The sequence below is a fragment of the Photinus pyralis genome, unplaced genomic scaffold (genome assembly GCF_008802855.1).
Source record: "Photinus pyralis isolate 1611_PpyrPB1 unplaced genomic scaffold, Ppyr1.3 Ppyr1.4_LG9, whole genome shotgun sequence".
Classification (NCBI taxonomy): Eukaryota; Metazoa; Arthropoda; class Insecta; order Coleoptera; family Lampyridae; genus Photinus; species Photinus pyralis.
In genome coordinates, this window is record NW_022170878.1 from 8,820,614 (window position 1) to 8,843,414 (window position 22,801).

Genomic DNA, 22,801 nt, shown 5'->3' on the forward strand with positions numbered 1-22,801 from the left:
AATCGATGATTTGATTAATCGATTATTTGATTAATCGATTATTTGATTAAACGATTACTTGATTAATCGATTATTTGATTAATCGATTAATCAGTGTAATCGATTATTTTTCATAATCGATTATCGTTTATTCAAACCCGTAATCGCCCAGCCCTAGATGAGGGAGTTTTCCGATGTTTCGTATTCTTCCGTTCTTCGCGGCCTACGAACAGATAAAAACAAAAATGTGACTTTTTTATATGGAACACCCTGTATATTATTACATTATATGGCCGAAAATACTTTAAATAACCAAAATTTTTCCATTAATTTAATTTAGATCTAGTGTTAAAATGACGTTGTTCGTTCACGTAATTATATACAGGGTGTTCCTTCTAAAAAAGTCACATTTTTGTTCTTATCGGAAAAATGCGATGTTGTCTTGTTTTTTGAATTGCGGATTTGGATTTGGTACAAAAAATACGCAATTTTAGTAATTTAACCGTCGTTCTAAAGAAAGGTAGCCATAGTGCCGACTTAATTTGAACCAGACTGTATATCTTTCAAGGGTTGAATAAAAGCAATCGTTCAATCTGGCAGCAAATGTAATGTCTGATATAACTGAAAATGATGCATCCTTTCCACTTTCCCGTTATCCCACCTGTCGAGTTCGGACGACGCAAAAACTTTCCAGCTGTAAGTGTAAATGTCCTAAAATCCCCACGTTTTTCCACCAACTTCACAAAACAAGGTCAAGTGCCACTCAAAATTCTACGCGATTAAATTGGTCCTGATTATCTTTCGAGAGTACCATTAGGATTTGTCCCGTCGGCGTCGCGACCGTAGTAGCCACGTTGTTGCTTTTCGGGGATGAAGTTCTTCCACTTGCTCCCATTCCTATTGCCAATTCTTGGTGCGAAATCCAAAGAAGAAAAATGCGGTTACGAGGCGTGTCCCACTCTGAACCCCTCCGAGCTGCACGTTCACCTGGTGGCGCATTCCCATGACGATGTCGGCTGGTTGAAGACGGTGGATCAGTACTACTTCGGCCGTAAGTATACCCAGTGCGCTTTGTTTGCTCACACTGTAGTTTAGAACAAATGGGAATTCAGTTCGCTGGCATCCAGTACATCATCGACTCCGTCGTCCAAGCGCTTTTGGCCGATCCCAAACGAAAGTAAGACCCCCCTAGCAAAACGTCCATTGATCAAAAGCGTCGCTTAGGTTTATTCAGGTCGAGACCGCGTTCTTCCACAAATGGTGGCGGAGGCAGCACGACAAACGCAAGGAGCAGGTGCGCCAGCTGGTCAACAACGGACAGCTGGTAATCGTCGGGGGCGGATGGAGTATGAACGACGAAGCCGCTGCCCACTACCAGTCCATCATAGATCAGTTCACCTACGGCATTAGGTTCATGGAAGACACTCTGGGAAAATGCGCTAGGCCGAAGATCGGCTGGCAGATCGATCCCTTCGGTCACACTCGCGAGATGGCCTCGATCTTCAACGAAATGGGCTACGATGCGATCTTCTTCGCCCGCCTGGACTACAGAGACAAAAAGAAACGTTTAAGCACCCGCACCGCCGAGATGCTATGGCGCGGAAGCAGCAACGTGGGGCAACCCTTTCTCTTCACTCACGCGATGTTCGACCACTACAGTCCACCTCGTGGATTCAAATTTGATATTTTAAGCAAAGACGATCCTCTAGTTACCGACATTCGAAGTTCGGAGTACAACCTAAAGGAGAAGGTTTCCAGTTTTACCGCGTTCGTCAAGGCGCAATCGTCCAATTACACCTCTAATAACATCATGATGGCGATGGGGGACGATTTCACCTACCAAGACGCCCACTACAACTACAGGAACCTGGACACGCTAATCAAGTAAGGCATTACGTTGCTACGGTACCGAGCAACTGAGTCAATGTTTCAGAGCTTACGAGGACGTGGAGCACTTGGACAATAAATTGCGACGGATTAGGCTGCACTATTCGACGCCGAATTGTTACGTGAAGGCCGTCAACGAGTACGCCAAACAGAAAGGGCTGAAGTACAAGGTGAAGACTGACGATTTCATCCCGTACGCCAGCGACTCTTCGTCGTACTGGACGGGGTACTACACTTCGAGGCCGACGCAGAAGCGGCTCGAGCGCCAGGGCAATAATTTACTGCAGGTGCGCCATTGTGAGGTGTCGAAAATGGCGGTTTCAGTTTTCTGTTCCAGGTTGCGAAGCAGTTGACGTCGGCGGGACCCGACTCGAAGACTCGGAATGAGCGGGTTAGCGAACTTCGGGAGGCCATGAGCGTTATGCAACATCACGACGCTATCACGGGGACCGAGAAGACGAAGGTGGCCATGGACTACGTCACCATGATGTCGAAGGCCTTCGAGTCCAGCTCTGCCGTGGCGAGTGAAGTGCTACTGTAAGTTGGCGCACCTTCTTCAAGTTCCTCCAGGACTCATTCGTGCTTTCACACACGACCTCCTGGACGTCTACTTCAAACCTTCCTTATCCGCGTATTCTTCACTCCCCCTTCCCCCAACTTCCCCGCTCACCCACTCTTCACGCATGCAACACATTTCAACCACCCCTCCTTGACATTTCAATTGCGCTTTCTTCAAACCTTCCTTGGCACTCAGTCGCTGCTTCCTTAACCCCCCCCCCCCCCACACATGGCCGGCCGTTTCACAACTCCACCACGCCATCTTTATGTATCAATCACGTTCTTTGCAGGCCCTTCTTTCACATTCTCCGTCAAGCCTTCCTCATTTAACTTCACCCCACCCCCACCCCCACTACAATCACTTATTGCATATCAATTACCGGTAAAGTAACTTTTCAGAATACATTGCGTAATTGGCGTCATTCGATCTCCCGGTGACATCAATTTCTTCAAAAATCTTCTATTTATCTATAGGTACTTCGTATTCGTCCGATTCTTCATTTTTTCAAATTCTTCAAATCTTTCGGATTAGTTCCTTCCTTCTCTTCACTTCAGATTCTTCGCACTCTTGTGATCCTTACATTCTTCAGATTTCGGGATCAGGCGATCCAACACCATGAATCTTCAGATTTTTGCTCGATTCGATTATTTCTTCGTATCTGTATGATTTTTTGAAATTCTTCCGGTTTTTCGAATGATCCACATTCTTTCCAGATCTAAGTTTCTTTAATTCTTCAATTTCCTCCGTTAGTTATTTGGGATCTTCCGATCTTTCTGATGTGTCGTCCAGATTAGAATTATGATTTTTTTTTACTCCCTTAGATTCAGTTTCTTCTAACTGCTCTATTCCTTTCATTTTCCAATTCTTCAGTTTATTGGATTATTCAGAAATTCATGAAATTAATAAGTTTCTTTAAAATCTGATTACTTAGGGTTCTTCAATTCATTCAAATTTTTTGAATCTGGTTTCTCACCGCTTCGTTGAAATCTATAGATTCTTCACGAATTTTCTCGTTGCACTACAGATGGTGGGTTTTTTTTTCATTTTTCTTCAGATTATTCAGCATCATTAGTCAGAGTCAGACCAGTTTCTTCGAATTTTCTTATGTGTTTCAAGTTCTCCATATTTTTGTGATTCTTCATATTATTTCTTCGTTCTTGAAATTCAACGAATTCGTCACACTATTACGATCCTTAGATTATTCATATTCTTGGACCAGGTGGTCCAAGAGGATGCTTCGGGCGCATCAAGTCAGGGGCGGGAACCCATACGAAATATAGGTTCCGGTTTCGCACTGTTTAGGTGGAACTATTTTTTAAGGCTTCCGGTACCGGTTCCGGTTCTGACTTCAGTAATTTTCGGTTCCGGTTCCAGTTTTTTTCGATTTTTAATGGTTCCAAAATATATATAGACCCTCACTATTTTTGATTCATTTTCGGTCACTAAAATATTTTATATTTGTTTAGTATTAAGGTTCAGTTGGTAGAAATTACTGGGTACCTCTGAATAAAAGTGAGAATTTGGATTTTTGGCTTTTGAAATTTCTTGCAAGTTGCAAATTCTACAACGCAATTCAGAAGGCAAGATTTTATTTTTGGTCATCAAGTCGATAAAGGATCAGAAACCGGCGATAAGGAATGAAGGCGGATATGATGTGTACTTTCCAGATATATTGACTCTAGAATTTTCTAGATCCTTTTAATTTGCCACCTATATTGGCAAATTGTTTACTCTACCTACAACAGAGAGAACCAAAAAATACCGGTTCTTTGGTATTAATAATAACGGTATCGGTATCGGTTCTGGTTATCATAACTTCTCAAATAAGGGTTCCGGTTCCAAGTGAAGGACTTATAAATGCAATCGGTCCCGGTACCGGTTCTTTTCGGTTCCGGTTCCAACCCCCCGGAGCTGCTTTCTAATCCGAATCATGGCACTACTCATTTTGGTTGAAAATATATACCCTGGGAGCCAGGGGGGTATGGAATACCACCTAGTACTGCACGAATCATATCGTGATGATAATTGTAGAGAAAGAAGGCCTCCTAATCCAAATCGGAATCATGGACCTGCTCATTTTGGTTGAAAATATAAAACCGAGGGGCCTGGGGCCATGAAATACACGAATGATATAATGCTGATGATAGTAGAGAAAGAAGGTCATCCAGTTTTTCTTTACTGGGGAGTATTAGGTTTGGCTGGGGGGTATTCCGCACCCCCAGACCCCCTGGAGCTGCTTCCTAATCCGAATCCGAATAATGGTCCTAATCATTTGGGTTGAAAATATAGAACCGGGGAGCCTGGAATACCCCCCAGTACACGAATTATATCATGATGATGATTGTAGAGAAAGAGGGACATCCATTTTTTCTCTAATAATAATAATAATAATAATAATAATAATTTATTTATTTGCAAAATGTACATACTCTACTGGCGAGTATTGCATTTGGCTCCATACCCCCCAGACCCCCCGGAGCTGCTTTGTAAACCGAATCCGAATTATGATTGCCTATTTTGGTGGAAAATATAGAACCGGGGAGGAGGGGGTCCTGAGGTATGGAATACCCCCTAGAACACGACTGAGAAAGAGAGAAAGAGAGCCATCAAGTTATTTTTTACTGGGAAGTATTGTGCTTGGCTGGGGAGTATTCCATACCTCCCACACCCCCCGGAGCTGCTTCGTAAACCGAATCCGAATCATGGCTGCCCATTTTGGTGGTAAATATAGTATCGGGGGGTCCTAGAGAGTATGGAATACTCCATAATACACGAATGATGTCATGATGAAAATTATAGAGAAAGATGGTCATCAAGTTTTTCTTTACTGAGGGGTATTGAATACCTCCCAGTTCTCCGGAGCTTCTTTCTAGTCAGAATCCGGGAGTATGGGACACTAAAAATGAACAATTGACTTTAAAATGCCCCTTCCGGAAATTATAGGACGAGTACAAGAGTACACTACTCACTGCACTACTTGTTGCGTCTAGAATCCCCCCCCCCCTTTTTCTATTGTTAGATTATCATTCCCTGAATTCTTACGTCTCCTGGAATCTTTTCAATTCGTTAATTGTGGCATTGTTGCACTGTCTTTAAACCATTCAGCCAATCCTTCCTTGCATGTTTAACTTTTTGACACAAATCACTGCCCCCTTCCTACCTCCACCTAAGCTTACTTGTGAATGCATAACCACCCCTTGACTTTTAGGAAACGTTTGGCCAAAAAAGACCCCCCCAAGCTGACCTTCAAATCGTGCCTGCTCGCTAATATAAGCGTTTGCGAGGAGTCGAGAAAACAAAAATTCGTGGCAATCGTCTACAATCCTCTGAGTCGGAAGGTGTCGCACCACGTCCGTCTGCCTGTTGACACAAACGATTTCGACGTAATCGACTTTGCTGGCAAAAAGATGGAGTGGCAGGTGACTCCGAGCATCGACGCCTTTGATAACGTCCCGGATATTCAAAAGGCCAAATTTGATCTGGTCTTCTTCGCGGAAGACCTTCCGGCGCTCGGCGCTAAGATCTACTACATCACGAATAAGAACTTTGGCGCTACTGATGTAAACGTGCCACCAGTTAAGGACACTTTCGATCTTGGTGACAAGGTGAGCAAGTCCCTGTCACGCTTCCTTCTAAAGGTCCATTGCAGGAGACCGGCGCTCAACTAAACAGAAACACGGGCTTCTTGAAGGGGATCACTTTGCACAGTTGGCCGCTTAATCTCCGGCAAGAGTTGATGTACTACCATGGAGCCATCGGTAACAATCGTCCATCCAACCGCACCTCGGGCGCTTACGTCTTCAGGCCCGATCCGAAAAATCCCGCCGCGAAGCCCTTCACCGATAGCATCTTGAGCAGCTTGAAGGTGTACAAAGGGAAGCTGGTCGATGAGGTGCACCAGACCTTCGACAATGCGGCGAAGCAGATCGTTCGCGTCTACAAACGCCAAAAGAACTACGTGGAGTTTGATTGGCTGGTCGGGCCGATCGACATTAGGTAACCGTTTCTTTCTTCGGCCGACGGACAATAACTAGTGCACTTGCAGCGACAAAAATGGAAAGGAAATTATATCGCGATTTAAATTGGGAACTTTTAATCCGCCGAAAGGCACGTTTTTTACCGATTCCAATGGACGCGAGTTACTGAAGAGGGTCAATGAACATCGGGAAACTTTCAAGTACACGGACGAAGAGCCTGTTGCTGGCAACTACTACCCGATCACGTCCAGTATTACGGCGGTCGACGAGGACCGGCGCATTGAGGCTTCGGTTTTGACCGACCGAGCGCAAGGGGGCGCCAGTTTAGGTACCGGCGAAATGGAACTGATGGTAAATAACCAACTTTACCCCCACTCCTTTTTATCGCATCTCTCATCGCCCATCTGCACTTTACTCCACACCTGATGATGACCGATGAGATAAAAAGTAGTGAGGGTAAAGTGAATCATACTATCTTTGCCTTCCACTTGCAGTTACACAGGAGACTCTTAAAAGACGACGGGTTTGGCGTGGACGAAGCGCTAAACGAACTGGAATTCGGGAAAGGTTTGAGAGTAAGAGGGCGGCACTTTTTCACATTTGGCTCGATTAAAGACGGCGACAATATTCGTAAGTGTTCGGCGTAATCGACGAGTCTCTTCTAGGTGAGATTTTTCCAGCGCGAGCAAGTAAAATTCGTCGAGGGATTGTCCAGCAGAAGGTCCTGGCACCGTGGGTCTTTCTGGCGGATGCTTCTAGCAAAGAAAACGCCTTCGACAAGCTAAAGGGAAACCTTAAATCCGAAGTGAGTAGCGCCTAGGTTTTCAAAAACTATCTCTAACATCCTCGTCCAGTTTTCGCCTGTCACGCACGACCTGCCCGAGCAAGTACAAATTTTGACGCTCGAGCGCTGGGGCGACAACCACGTACTGCTACGTTTAGAGCACATACTCGAGGTTTCCGAAGGGGGCGTCGTGCAGAAGATCGATGTCAGAGTAAGTCAGCCCGCTGTGGGGTCAAAGTGAGTTACGTGCGATTTCAGGGTTTGTTCGTTGGGTTGGGGTTAAGAATCGAAGAATTCAAGGAGATGACTTTGGCGGGAAATTCGAAACTGGACGAAGGCTATAGGATGCAGTGGACCGCCGGCGGATGTCTGTCGGGTTTAGATAATTGCGAGCTGATAGAGAAACCTCCGAGAGACGGCAAGGCCGGGCCTGATCGAGTTGATCTCTGGCCCATGGAAATTCGAACGTTCATTGTTAACGTTGAAGAGATACCATCATAAATAAATAGATCAATCTATGTACATTTCCTGTTACTATTATTTGCTCCCTACCTATAATTAGTTATATTATGACCTAAAAGAAACACTCCAAAATTAACAAAAGTAATATGAAGAGAGCGGGAAGAAGACGAAACAGGATAGACGGAGGCAGAAGAAATGTAATGGAGGGCTTGATGCAGGCGCAAAGGAGACGGCGTGAAGAAAGAATGAATGAGACCTGCAGGATACGTAAGGGAGGTGCGAAGAAGATAAATATAAAGAATACGTAGAGGAAATGTGAACCAAAAGGGTATGTATAAAGATCGCGTGAAGAAAGCTTGAAGATGTGAACATGACAGAGGTGCTCCTTCGAGCGTCAGCTCGAGTCGGTTACGATGTGAATGTGGGAGAAAAGGAGGTACTACAGGAGACACGTGGAAAGTGTGACTAGGGTGGAGGAGGGTAGAAGGGCGTGAAGGAAGTTTTAAAGCAGAAGGGAGAGTTTTAGAATGTGTTAGAAAGCGTGCAGAATGAAACGTGAAATAAATACAAGAGAGGATGTGTGAAGAACATGTGAAAAAGCGCGATGGAGATAGGTACGAAGCACAGAAACGGAGAGGGCAAATGAAACGCAATATGGAGTGAGGGCGAATCGTACCTAAACGAGGTGCCCATTAGAGGGAAACCAAAATTAGTTTTTTCCCCTTTTTTCTGGAAACGATCATGAAATGATTCTTACACCCAAACGAATGAAAACCTCGTATACTGGGGGGTATTCCATACCCCCCAGACCCCCCGGTGTCACGTTTTTACTTCAAACTCTAAGCCCTGAAGAGGGCTCTGGTGTAACTTTCAAAGGGACCACCCGACCTTATTTTCTTGATGAGTATTTCATGTTCCATACGATCGCGGTGCTAAGTTCGATAGTCTCTTAATGCGTGAGTTAACGCCTAACATTTGGGGTGATACGGTTTTACCGGGGGGTCTGGGGGGTATGGAATACTTCCCAGGAAACCAAAATTAGTTTTCCCCTTTTTTTCTGGAATAATCACGATCATGAAATGGTTCCGATACCCAAACGAATGAAAACCTCGTATACTGGAAGGTATTCCATACCCCCCAGACCCCCCGGTGTCACGTTTTTACTTCAAACTCTAAGCCCTGAAGAGGGCTCTGGTGTAACTTTCAAAGGGACCATCCGACCTTATTTTCTTGATGAGTATTTCATGTTCCATACGATCGCGGTGCTAAGTTCGATAGTCTCTTAATGCGTGAGTTAACGCCTAACATATTTGGGGTGATACGGTTTTACCGGGGGGTCTGGGGGGTATGGAATACCCCCCAGGAAACCAAAATTAGTTTTCCCCTTTTTTCTGGAATCGTCACGATCATGAAATGATTCCTACACCCAAACGAATGAAAACCTCGTATACTGGGGGGGTATTCCATACCCCCCAGACCTCCCGGTGTTAAGTTTTTACTTCAAACTCTAAGCCCTGAAGAGGACTCTGGTGAAACCTTTAAAAGGGACCACCCGACCTTATTTTCTTGAAGAGTATTTCATGTTCCATACGATCGCGGTGCTAAGTTCGATGGTCTCTTAATGCGAGAGTTAACTCCTAACATATTTGGGGAAAACCAGGAAACCAAAATCAGTTTTCCCCTTTTTTCTGGAATAATCACGATCATGAAATGATTCCTATACCCAAACGAATGAAAACCTCGTATACTGGGGGGCATTCCATACCCCCCAGACCCCCCGGTGTTACGTTTCTACTTCAAACTCTAAGCCCTCAGGAGCACTCTTCTGAAACTTTCAAAAGGGACCTTCCGGCCTTTTTTAGATGAGCATTAAATGTGCTGAGTCCTGTACTCTTTTCTCTAAAGCTTTTATTCGAGTTCTAACGCTAAACATTTTTGGGTGAGAATGTAGTACCGGGAGGGTAGGTTTACAATCAAAGGAAACATTGAGGAGGAGGAGGGGGGGGGGTCAAGAAATAATACGTAAAGAGTGTGCGAAGAAGACGTAACGAATTCCTGGGGTAAAACGAAAAAAGCACATAAGGTATGATGCGATATGAAAGCGGGTGGGGGAAATTTAAAAGAAGCGCGAAGGCTTGCGGCAGGCACGAAGAAAGGATTAAAAAGACGCGAAAAGAAATGTACGAATGAGGAAAGATAAATTTGGGTGGTTTAAATTGTCATAAAAAGCCAAAGATTTTTGAAGAAACGCAAGAGTTTGAAGACCATATACATCTCGAGAATGAGAGGGGGAGGGGGGCAAACTAAGAATTTGAAAGATTCTTTAAACTGAGAGAGAGTGAACATCCAAAGTCTAAGATTCTAAATTAAGCCAAAAACCAAATGAGAAGTGTGAAGTTCAGGAAATGGATTGGGGGGGGGGGGGCTACCATTCCAGTATTTTTATTGTTTTTTTTACTATACGCTCTTCAGAAGTAGATACTGATTATCTTATTGTTTTATCTTATTATTATTCCACATTGACTAAGGACGGAAATGGATATGCGATCTTGTGTAATTATTTAGATAGTAGGTATTCCTGTCTTTGTCTGTTGTCAAAACTAACTAACGTTATTTGACTGTCTTCCAACCAAACAAACATCTTTCAAGCTCATCGGTCGTTATCGGATCATTGCCCCTTCACTTGTTCGTTGCGAGGGGCCGCACATCATTTTTCCGACAACGATGGTCTTTCGCGACTCTTTGCAAATACCGGCGAGAAAAGGTTTATTGATTGATAATAAGATGGATATAAACGGCGCAGTAAAGTGACAAAACACTCAAAGATAACGGTGTATCAGATCATGACGACAGCCACACGTGTACCGCTCGAAGATAGCAGATCAATATTTGTTAACGGGTTCTTTTTGAGTTTGCCAAAAAATTGATACAAAGGTGGTTTACGATATTTACATTTTCGACGAAAGGCTCTCAAAAGCTGACATTGTATCTTTTTCCTCAACGAGATAAGAACTTTATCAAAAAGGGCGCACTTAAAAGGCGCAGATTAGGTTGGATAATTGTCATGATTGGTTTTTTCCCCAACCATGAAGTACGTGTGTCTAGTGCTTTGGTTCTTGCCCATCTTGGGACTATCCCAACAGCATTGTGGATACAATGTAAGTAACCGATTGTGATTGTAAAGCAAACTTTTTCGATTTAGGCGTGTCCACGTTTAAACGCGTCCGAGCTCAACGTCCACATAATCGCGCATTCTCACGATGACGTCGGCTGGTTGAAAACCGTCGACGAGTACTACTACGGCACTAGGTCCCATGTTCAAAGCGCTCAGGTGAAGTACATCATCAGCTCGGTGGTCGACGCTCTTCGCGAAAACCCAAAACGGAGGTTCATCCAAGTGGAGACCGCATTTTTTCACAAATGGTGGCAGGAGCAGAACGAAGAAAAACGTCAACAGGTCCACGATTTAATCCGAAATGGGCGATTGCAAATCGTAGGCGGCGGTTGGAGCATGAACGACGAAGGAGCGGTTCACTACCAGCCGACAATCGACCAGTTCACCTTCGCGTTGAAGTTTCTGAAGGACACCTTCGGCGAGTGCGCCCTGCCGAAGGTCGCGTGGCAAATCGATCCGTTCGGTCACACGCGCGAAATGGCGAGCATGTTCGCCCAAATGGGCTTCGACGGCTTCTTCATGGGACGTATCGACTGGCGCGACAGGTACGCCCGTTTCGGCACCCGCACCGCCGAAATGCTCTGGCAAGGCAGCGCGAATTTGGGCAACGAGTCTAAGATCTTCACGCACTTACTCTACGAGCACTACACCGCACCCTCCGGTTTCTACTTTGATGTTAACAGCAAGGACGATCCGCTCGTCGCCAACAGTGCGAGCCCTGCTTACAACTTGAAGAAGAAAGTAGCAGAATTCACCAACTACGTCGACCGCCAGAGTGGCAAGTACACGTCAAACAACATCATGATCACCATGGGCCATGACTTCGCGTACCAAAACGCTAATTACAACTTCGACAATTTGGACACGTTAATTAAGTCAGTACGTAACCCTCACGCTCGTTTCTAATTGACATTTTAGGGCCTACGAGGATTGGGTGCAGGTCGATAGTAAAAATCGACGGATCCGCCTTATCTACTCCACCCCCACATGCTACCTCAAAGCCGTGAATGACTACGCGAACTCGCACGGTCTGGCCTACAAGATCAAGACGGACGACTTCGTTCCGCTGTGGAACGACGCGCACACCTACTGGTCCGGGTACTACACCTCGAGACCGACGCAAAAGCGATTCGAGCGGCAGGGCAACAATCTGCTGCAGATCGCCAAGCAGTTGACGGCCAGACGGTCGGACTTAAATCAGCGAGTCGACGAGTTGAGGGACGCCATGGGAGTCATGCAGCACCACGACGCGATCACCGGTACGGAGAAGGACTTGGTGGCGAAGGACTACGCGAGGATTGTCATGAAAGCTTTCGACAGCACTTTTGACGTGATCAGCTCCGCGCTGAAGTAAGTTCTTCGCCGAGCCGACTCCCAACCGTTTCTCTTTTGTAGTCAACTTCTAGGTGGTAACCAGGTGGTATTCCGTCCGTGTCTTATGGCCAATGTCAGTCAGTGCGAAGAGACGCGCAGGGAGAAATTCGTAGTCGCCGTTTATAATCCTCTCAGTCGAAGGGTCTCCCACCACGTTCGCTTACCGATCGACTCCGAGTTCGTCGCGGTCACCGATCTCGACGGTAACGCGGTGCAATGGCAAATCACACCACGCATCGATGCGTTCGCGAATATTCCCAACGTTCACATCGCGAAATACGACTTGGTCTTCCTCGCTGAAAATCTACCACCGCTCGGCGCTAAGCTATTCCACGTCGTCACCAAATCCGGACAGAACGCCCCAATAACGCCGGTCCCTGCTGATCAAGCGTACGAGCTGGGAGACAGCGTAAGTTCATTGCTGCCCTCCAGCCAATTCAATGACCTTCTTGATTTCCTCGGTTTCTTCTGGAATCTCTAGGTCTTCTTAGAATTTGCGGACCTGATTCAGAACAAACATTGGGTACTCTTCGACTCGAGGTTAATTAACGTGTGGTGCATTTTAGATTCACGGCGTGAAACTCGACAAGACCACCGGACTGCTCCAGAACGTCACTTTGCACGACAAAACGCTGGGCGTTAAACAAGAACTGATGTTTTACTTCAGCGCGCAGGGCAATAACCAAGGTGCTGAAAACCGCGCTTCGGGAGCGTACATCTTTCGACCCGATGCCAGCCAACCGACCGCTCTACCCTTAGAAAACGCGGTCAATGTAACTACATTCAAAGGGCCGCTACTGGACGAGGTCCACCAACATTTCGGGAACTGGGCGAAACAGATTATCAGAGTTTACAAGGGCGCGAGGGACCACATCGAGTTTGATTGGCTCGTGGGGCCGATTGACGTCAGGTATTGGCCGTGGTAGTCTTGATGCTGTGCGTGATGATTAAGTTTTGTAGCGACGGAAAGGGGAAGGAGGTGATATCGCGCTTCCAACTGCAATCGTTCGGATCCAAAGAGAACGTGTTTTACACCGACTCCAATGGGCGCGAGTTGATTAGGCGAAAGAAGAATTATAGGGAAACCTTCGAGTACACGGACGAGGAGAAGGTGGCGGGAAATTACTTTCCGGTCACCTCCAGCTTATCGCTAGTGGATGACGTTACCAAAATGGAGGCCGCTGTTCTAACAGACCGCGCGCAAGGGGGTGGCAGTTTAGAAGCGGGCCAGCTCGAGCTGATGATTCACAGACGGTTGCTGCGCGATGACGCCTTCGGCGTGGAACAGGCCCTCAACGAGGAAGAGTTTGGTAACGGACTTAGAGTGAGAGGACAGCACTTCTTTACATTTGGTACGTTTCATCTGACAGTTGGAAGTAATAACCTTTAATCTAGGAGCTACGAGCCGAGTACGGAGAGATATTGCCCAACAAAAAATCCTGGCATCCTGGGCGTTTGTGGCCGACGGCTCCAGTGGCCTCCCCAAGATACAATCTGAGGTGGGCCTCTACCACTCCCTTGCCTCAACTGACTAACGATCATTTTCCAGTTTTCGCTCCTCACGCGAGAACTTCCAGCGCAAGTGCAACTTCTAACCTTGGAACATTGGAGCGAGAACGAAGTACTTTTACGATTCGAGCACATCCTTGAAGCCAGCGAGGGAGGATGCGAGCAAACCGTCAACTTTCAGAACCTGTTCACGTTCTTCGACGTGACCGATCTGCAGGAGACCACGTTGGCGGCAAGCATGAAACTCGAAGAGCGCAAACAGATGCATTGGTCAAACAGTGGGTGCCTCTCTTGGGGGGAGACAACCTGCGAAAGGTCTACAGATCGCGTTGAACGAAAGCTGGACGTGGATATTAAGTTGGCGCCGATGCAGATTCGCACTTTTATAGCGACAGTTGAAGGGAAACGGATTAAGACCTACTGAAATTGCTCTCGGATTAATTCAAGTTTAGTGAGATCATAAAATGTAAAGTACAATGTGATTAAATTCAACCATCCATCCAAATTTTACAACTTGAGCTTTGATCAACAAATAAAATATTTTGTCTGTGCATCTTGCAACTACTGTCACGCTTTACTTAGAAGAGATTGGCCTGGATAATGCCGAACTCGCCTTCGGTATATGTATTTATATTTATCAGATCCAATATATTGCCGAGCGGGCCGAAGGCGAGTTCGGCACAACCCGGGCCAATCTCTTCGGCTCACTTGTACCTATTTAATTCGATTTGATAAGTTTCACGCCAGGAGATGGCGTTGCTGAGCGAATTGAAGGGTTTTGGCGTTGGAAAAGGTTTAGAAAACACTAGAGTAGCAACACTAAATAGTTTCTGAAAAGGAGAACGCTTCCACAGAGCAATTATAACGTAAAGATTTCGCGAGCTTTCCAAAATAAGAGCCAAAAACTTTGTCTCTAGGTAAAGGCATGGACAAGCATTTACGAATGCTGCAAAACGGAGACCCTAGACTGATCTAGAATGTTGTTTGGGTCTACTAGCTAATGTCTAATGGTTTTCAGCGGACACCAGACAGATGGCAGTCGTTTAAAGCGAAGCGCTTCTTTAGCCACAGCCATTTGCAGCGATTGTTTCCGGATGTGGCCCCGTTAACGATCTCCGAGCCACGACCCAGTATTAAACCCAAATGGGTTACTGACAATACGTAACAAAATTAACAGATTGTAATGTTTTTAATAATAATACACCTACTATTTACGCTATTTACTTTAACGCACTCAATTTCCGACCATCCAATTTTAATTGTCGTCTCCTTCGACGCGTTCAGGTACGATTACTTCGCGAAAAAGGTGACACCCAATCTTCTGAGGCTGAGAGAGAGAGGCTCCTATGCCGACTACATAAACAACGTCTTTCCGACGAAAACGTTCACAAACCACCATACGATCGCAACGGGTCTGTACGCAGAAAACCACGGGGTTCTCGGGAACAGTTACTACGACAAGATCAAGCAGATTTCCTTCAAAATCGGCTACGAGCTGTTTCACTACGATGAAACCATAATCCCGATTTGGGTAAGTCGCACCCGTGGTCGGCACGTGAATTGAATTTTGGGTATTTCTAGCGACTAAACGAGATGTCGGGTCACGGTCGGTTCTCGGGTAGTATGATGTGGCCAGGTGCTGCCTTTGAGTATCAAGGCAAATTGCCAACTCATCTACAGAAATTTGACCCAGAATGGAATTGGTACAAACGAGTCGATACTGTAAGTGGAATGATTGTGTTAGCACCTGATAAACCTAGAAATGAAGTTCCAACTGACCAAGGCACCCAATTTTTGCTAGTTCTAATTGCGCCCATAACAGGCATATAGTTCTAGACGAATTTTAGATCTAAGAAATGGGGTTCCAACTTCTTAGGGCACTTGAAAACTCACTTTTTGCTAGTTCTAATTGCATCCATAATAAATGCAGAGCTCTGGACCAATTTTAGGTTCAACAAATGAGGTTCCAACTCCTCAAGGGGTCCAATTTTTGCTAGTTCTAATTGTATCCATAATAAATGTATAGCTCTAGATGAATTTTACATTCAAGAAATGAGGTGCCAACTTCTCAGTGTAGTTGAAAACTCAATTTTTGCTAGTTCTAATTGCAGCCATAATAGGTGAATAGCTCTAGACGAATTTTAGATCCAAGAAATGACGTTCCAACTTAACAAGGCACTTGAAAACGTAATCTTTTGCTAGTTCTAATTGAACCCATAATAGGTGCAGAGCTCTGGACGAATTTTAAATTCAACAAATGAGGTTCTAACTGCTCAAGGCACCAAAAAAACCCAATTTTTGCTGGTTCTAATTGCACCCATAATAAATATATAGCTCTAGACGAATTTTAGACCCAGGAAATGATGTGCCAACTTCTCAGTGTATTTAAAAACTCAATTTTTTGCTAATTCTAAATGCACTCATAATAGATGTAGAGCTCTGGACGAATTTTAGATTCAATAAATGAGGTTCCAACTGCTCAAGGGACCGAAAAGCCCAATTTTTGCTAGTTCTAATTGCACCCATAATAGATGAATAGCTTTAGACGAATTTTAGACCCAGGAAATGAGGTTCCAACTTCTCAGTGCACTTAAAAATTCAATTTTTGCTAGTTCTACTTAGACCTATAATAGGTGTAGAGCTCTGGACCAATTTTAGATTCAACAAATGAGGTTCCAACTGCTCAAGGTACCGAAAAACTCAATTTTTGCTATTTTTAATTGAACCAACTTCACAAGATACTTGAAAACGTAATCTTTTGCTAGTTCTAATTGAACCCATAATGGGTGCAGAGCTCGGGACGAATTTTAGATTCAACCAATGAGATTCCAACTGCTCAAGGCACCAAAAAACCCAATTTTTGCTAGTTATAATTACAGCCATAATAGGTAAAGAGTTCTGAACGAATTTTAAATTCAACAAATGAGGTTCTCACTGCTCAAGGCACCAAAAAACCCAATTTTGCTGGTTCTAATTGCACCCATAATAAATATATAGAGCTAGACGAATTTTAAATCGAAGAAATGATGTGCCAACTTCTCAGTGTATTTGAAAACTCAATTTTTTGCTAGTTCTAATTGCACTCATAATAGATGTAGATCTCTGAACGAATTTTAGATTCAATAAATGAGGTTCCAACTGCTCAAGGCACCGAAAAACCCAGTTTTTGCTATTACTAATTGCACCCATAATAGGTGAATAGCTCTAGACGAATTTTAGACACAGGAAATGAGGTTCCAACTTCTCAGTGCACTTAAAAACTCAAATTTTTGCTAGTTCTACTTGCACCCATAATAGGTGTAGAGCTCTGGACCAATTTTAGATTCAACAAATGAGGTTCCAACTACTCAACCTACAGAAAAACCCAATTTTTGCTAGTTCTAATTGAACCCATAATGAATGTATAACTCTAGAAGAGTTTTAAATGCAAAATATGAGGTGTCATCTTCTCCGTGCAGTTGAAAACTCAATTTTTTGCTAGTTCTAATTGCACTAATAATAGGTGAAGAGTTCTGAACGAAATTTGTTGCTAGTTCTAATTGCACCCAAAAATAGGTGCAGAGCTCTAAACAAATTTTAAATCAAAGAAATGAGGTGACAACTTCTCAGTGCAGTTGAAAACTCAATTTTTTGCTAGTTCTAATTGCACACATAATAGGTCAATATCTCTAAACGAATTTTAGATCCAAGAATTAAGGTGCCAACGTCTCAGTGCAGTTGAAAACTCAATTTTTGCTAGTTCTAATTGCAGCCATAATAGGTGAATAGCTCTAGACGAATTTTAGATCCAAGAAATGAGAGTCCAACTTAACAAGGCACTTGAAAACGTAATCTTTTGCTAGTTCTAATTGAACCCATAATAGGTGCAGAGCTCTGGACCAATTTTAGATTCAACAAATGAGGTTCCAACTGCTCAAGGTACCGAAAAACTCAATTTTTGCTATTTTTAATTGAACCAACTTCACAAGATACTTGAAAACGTAATCTTTTGCTAGTTCTAATTGAACCCATAATGGATGCAGAGCTCTGGACGAATTTTAGATTCAACCAATGAGGTTCCAACTGCTCAAGGCACCAAAAAACCCAATTTTTGCTGGTTCTAATTGCACCCATAATAAATATATAGCTCTAGACGAATTTTAAATCCAAGAAATGATGTGCCAACTTCTCAGTGTATTTGAAAACTCAATTTTGTGCTAGTTCTAATTGCACTCATAATAGACGTAGAGCTCTGAACGAATTTTAGATTCAATAAATGAGGTTCCAACTGCTCAAGGCACCGAAAAACCTAATTTTTGCTATTACTAATTGAATCCATAATAGGTGCAGAGCTCTGGACCAATTTTAGATTCAACAAATGAGGTTCCAACTGCTCAAGGTACCGAAAAACTCAATTTTTGCTATTTCTAATTGAACCAACTTCACAAGATACTTGAAAACGTAATCTTTTGCTAGTTCTAATTGAACCCATAATGGGTGCAGAGCTCGGGACGAATTTTAGATTCAACCAATGAGGTTCCAACTGCTCAAGGCACCAAAAAACCCAATTTTTGCTAGTTCTAATTACAGCCATAATAGGTAAAGAGTTCTGAACGAATTTTAAATTCAACAAATGAGGTTCTCACTGCTCAAGGCACCAAAAAACCCAATTTTTGCTGGTTCTAATTGCACCCATAATAAATATATAGCTCTAGACGAATTTTAAATCGAAGAAATGATGTGCCAACTTCTCAGTGTATTTGAAAACTCAATTTTTTGCTAGTTGTAATTGCACTCATAATAGATGTAGAGCTCTGGACGAATTTTAGATTCAACAAATGAGATTCCAACTGCTCAAGGGACCGAAAAGCCCAATTTTTGCTAGTTCTAATTGCACCCATAATAGATGAATAGCTCTAGACGAATTTTAGACCCAGGAAATCAGGTTCCAACTTCTCAGTGCAACTCAATTTTTGCTAGTTCTACTTGCACCCATAATAGGTGTAGAGCTCTGGACCAATTTTAGATTCAACAAATGAGGTTCCAACTGCTCAAGGTACCGAAAAACTCAATTTTTACTATTTTTAATTGAACCAACTTCACAAGATACTTGAAAACGTAATCTTTTGCTAGTTCTAATTGAACCCATAATGGATGCAGAGCTCGGGACGAATTTTAGATTCAACCAATGAGGTTCCAACTGCTCAAGGCACCAAAAAACCCAATTTTTGCTAGTTCTAATTACAGCCATAATAGGTAAAGAGTTCTGAACGAATTTTTTGCTAGTTCTAATTGCACCCACAATATAAGTCATGGGAAATGACCGCAAACCATCAAACAGTTTATGTTATTCTTTAGGTCCTGAGTTGGATTGAGGATCCAACTAAGCCGGCCAATTTGGTTATGCTATACTTCGAGGAACCGGACACCCACGGTCACGCGTTCGGGCCGAAATCGAAGGAGGTCGTGGAAATGCTGCAGAGGTTGGACAACGTCAGCTATTACCTACACGTACGGCCGCCTCGCGCGAGACGTAAGCGACCTCGCTGAACGGTTTCATTTTAGGAGCAGCTGAAGCGAAAGGGTCTCACGGATAAGGTGAATGTGATCCACCTGAGCGACCACGGCATGACCACGGTCACGCCGGCGAATTTCATCGACTTTACCAAGTACTTAAAGCCGAATACGTACGAAATTGCGTGCACCTCGCCGGCGCTGCATGTTATTCCCAAACAGGGTACTTATTATCTCGTCCCTTCTCTAGGATTTATTTAAACAAAAAAGATTTCGAACCATGGACAGTTGACGGTATTTTTGAATTTAAATATACAGGGTGTATTGCTAATTTTCTACAGGGTGATTCAGAACAATTAGATTCAAGGTCACATTATAGGTATGGAAGAAGAAATCTACGCGCTTCTCAAGAACGCATCCCAAGATCTTGGTCATTTTACCGTCTACAAAAAGGACGCGATCCCATCGCGCTGGCGGTTCAAAAACAACCCGCGCGTGCCCCCGATCTACGTGGTCGCGGACGAGGGGTACGCATTTCAGGACATGTTCGAGTCGGTGAAGTATTTCTCCGGCAGGTACGGATTTCAAGGTACGCCGCCGAGCCTGCGACGAAACGAAATGTTAAGCGTGCGAGTTTCAGTTCGGAACGATTCCGAATTCGGCATTCACGGTTACGACAATCAGCTGCCCAGCATGCGCCCGTTCTTTTTGGCCGTCGGTCCTCAAATTAAGTCCAACCACAAGGTCGCCCCTTTCAACACCGTTGACTTGTTCACGCTCTTCTGCGCGATTTTAAATATCAAATCGACGAGGCACGACGGCATTTACAGCAATATCGAGAGCGTCCTCGTCGGGTACCACGCGAGCATGCTACCCATTGTCGTCATTATTGGTAGGTCTGAGAGAGGTTCATACAAATACAGACAGGGGGCAGCACTGTTGAATCATTTTCTTAAATTGCTCCTTGTTGCCTTTCAGTTGGCGGCGTGACCCTCGCTCTGCTTCTGATCGTGTGCGCCGCCGTCGCGACGCTCTTAATCATAAAGCGTCAGCAGAACATCACGACGGCCGCCGCTTTGAACAAGCGCTTTCCGCAAAATTTCAGCCACTCGACGATCGAGGCCCAACACTTACTCGAACCCGAAGATGCTTAATTGAGCGCGCGCGCGCACATTTCGTTACCGGATCTGTGATTTTTGTATTATTAATCTTAATTAGTTGAAGACTCCGCCCTCCCTAAGAATTAAGAATCGCTCAGTATAAAACATTCCGTCTTTGAATTTTGCTTTAGTAAATTGTGACAATAACTTTTGTCGATCTCGATTCGTAGAGATAGTCGGTGTAGCATTCAAAATTGTAGACGTACTTTCATGCGCATGGAAGGGCTTTGATTGTAGCTAAAATCTCATATTTTATCTTTTGATGTTGAATAGTAATAATTGTTATTGATGATAGTGTTTTATATTTATTTTGTTGTAAATTAACTTTGTCAATTTTCAAATGTACTACTTATGTATTATTATTGTTACCTCAATAAATCTTATACCTCTTGAAATTGTAGTTTGGACTGTTCATTTAGAATAGATTTACTTAGAGCGTCCGCCAAAATTAATAACGGTTTTGGGGAGTGGAGGAGTCCTCTCCCTATGGCCGTCCCTATACGAAACCCCATCATCTTTATCGCCAGAAGCCCCTGACAAGACGTCAACCTCATTGGCGAAAAGAGGCGAGATCAAGACGTCCAGTCTAAAAACACCCCTGACGATCCCTTTCTTCATCCAATACTCCCCAGAAGCTTTTCCACTATTTAGCGCATTTTTTAAGAATTAAAAACAAGTATAAATTGTGCACAACTCTTGTGCAGATAAAGCGCATTTTTTTAACCGAAATAGCTTTGTGAGTGCCCTCTTTCGACTGTTCTTGAGGTATAAGGGAATATACCCGATCACGATAAGAGGACGAGGAGGAGCGCTATGGTCGGTAGAAATTGATTCCTTTCGTTGAGACCTTTCATTAGAGTACCATGAAGGATAAAACTGATTCCATTCCCCCTCCCTCTCCCTCCACCCCGCACTTTGATAAGAGGACAGAATGAAGGGCAGTAGTTGGTAGAAAACGATTCCTTTCGTTGAGACCTTTAATTAGAATACAATGAGAGATCAAATTAATTTTTAACCCCCCAGGCCCCGGCGCTCACTGATCTCGAAAAAGAGTCGCACGGGAAAGTTAGAGTGTCTAAATCTGTGGTTATAGTTCGTACAAACCAATTTATTTCGATGAGACCTTTCATTAGAATCCCATGAAGGGTAGAACATGTGTTTACCCCCCCCCCCCCAATCCCATTTCCTAAAGATTAACTTAGCACCATGCAGGCGTATGCAAAATTTGAGACCAATTGGTGGTCGTATGTAAAAGGTATACACGTTCTACTTTCAAAAACAGCATCTCAGGAAATCTTCGGGGGGGGGGGGTGCCTAGTTAAACTTTAGAAAATGGGGGGGGGGATAAACACATGTTCTACTCTTCATGGTATTCTAATGAAAGGTCTCATCGAAATAAATTGGTTTGTACAAAGTATAACTTTCCGGAGCGACTCTTTTTCGAGATCAGTGAGTGAAGGGGGGGGGGGGGGGTTAAAGATTAATTTTATCTCTCATTGTATTCTAATTAAAGGTCTCAACGAAAGGAACCGTTTTCTACCCACTACTGCCCTTCATTCTGTCCTCTTCTCAAAGTACGGGGTGGAGATGGAGGGGGGGGGGGGGGAACTAGTTTTATCCTTCATGTTACTCTAATGAAAGGAATTAATTTCTACCAATCATAGCCCTCCTCCCCGACCTCTTTATAGTCTTATCGTGATCGGATATATTCCCTTATACCTCAAGAACGGATTGTCGGAAGAGGGCACTCCCAAAGGGCGATCGAGACGTTTGTAAGAAATATATCCATTGGTGATGTCAAAGAAAAGCTATTTCGGTTTCAAAAATGCGCTTTATCTGCACAAGAGTTGTGCACAATTTATACTTGTTTTAAGAATCGAGTCTAAAAACCTCAAAAGACCTTTGAAGACATGTTGATCTCGTGTCTTGAAGCTTTGGGAGCTTTTATGAGTCTTTAAGGGTTTTAAGATCCTCTAATAGACCTCAATCAAAGGCCATCAAGTGTTCTAGACGCATTTAGACCCCTCGAGATTTCGATAGTTTTTTTGAGAGCGCGCCTCAAAAATTTTTGTGAGCCTTGATGAACCTTTTAAGAACGTCTTGAAGATCATTCAAGGTTCTTTCAGAGGCTTAAACGCCTTGAAAACCTTATATATTTATGTTATGTTCCAAGAGTTTAGGAATTTTTATGGCGGAATCCCTTATAAGGGTTTTTAAGAGACTTTAAAAGTCCCAGACAGTTAACAGAAGCGCTAATTTCTTCAAAAATCTTCCGACTTTTTTTGAGAACCGAGCTTTCAGGAGCTTTTGTGGGCTTTATTGACCTTGAAGAACATTTCAGAGTATTAAACGCTTTAAGGGCATAAGTTCATCTCATTTTTAAGCGTTTAGGAGATTTTTATGGGACCTTACGAGTTTTAAAAGTTGGTCCTAGATAGTCAC

General features: G+C 43.8%; 3 protein-coding genes across 3 annotated transcripts; all 3 read left to right on the forward strand.

Moving 5' to 3' along the window:
• The first annotated feature begins 96 nt into the window (after nt 1-96).
• Nucleotides 97-7,710, forward strand: LOC116181328 (lysosomal alpha-mannosidase-like). Its single transcript, XM_031501651.1, has 12 exons — nt 97-1,030; nt 1,075-1,156; nt 1,204-1,863; nt 1,913-2,153; nt 2,204-2,403; nt 5,634-6,030; nt 6,075-6,421; nt 6,471-6,753; nt 6,897-7,032; nt 7,083-7,207; nt 7,257-7,397; nt 7,445-7,710. The coding sequence occupies exons 1-12, from the start codon at nt 850-852 to the stop codon at nt 7,685-7,687; spliced, it is 3,036 nt and encodes a 1,011-aa protein (XP_031357511.1). The 5' UTR covers nt 97-849; the 3' UTR covers nt 7,688-7,710.
• A 2,947-nt stretch (nt 7,711-10,657) lies between these two features.
• LOC116181417 (lysosomal alpha-mannosidase-like) lies at nt 10,658-14,259 on the forward strand. The gene is made up of 8 exons (XM_031501784.1): nt 10,658-10,806; nt 10,851-11,698; nt 11,742-12,173; nt 12,219-12,606; nt 12,764-13,107; nt 13,158-13,549; nt 13,593-13,696; nt 13,747-14,259. The coding sequence occupies exons 1-8, from the start codon at nt 10,735-10,737 to the stop codon at nt 14,128-14,130; spliced, it is 2,964 nt and encodes a 987-aa protein (XP_031357644.1). The 5' UTR covers nt 10,658-10,734; the 3' UTR covers nt 14,131-14,259.
• Nucleotides 14,260-14,810: 551 nt separating this feature from the next.
• On the forward strand, nt 14,811-20,754 carry LOC116180588 (ectonucleotide pyrophosphatase/phosphodiesterase family member 5-like). Its single transcript, XM_031500663.1, has 7 exons — nt 14,811-15,237; nt 15,288-15,428; nt 19,044-19,196; nt 19,251-19,422; nt 19,579-19,788; nt 19,840-20,091; nt 20,178-20,754. Exons 1-7 carry the CDS (start codon nt 14,890-14,892, stop codon nt 20,351-20,353), a joined length of 1,452 nt encoding a protein of 483 aa, XP_031356523.1. The 5' UTR covers nt 14,811-14,889; the 3' UTR covers nt 20,354-20,754.
• Nucleotides 20,755-22,801: the final 2,047 nt, after the last annotated feature.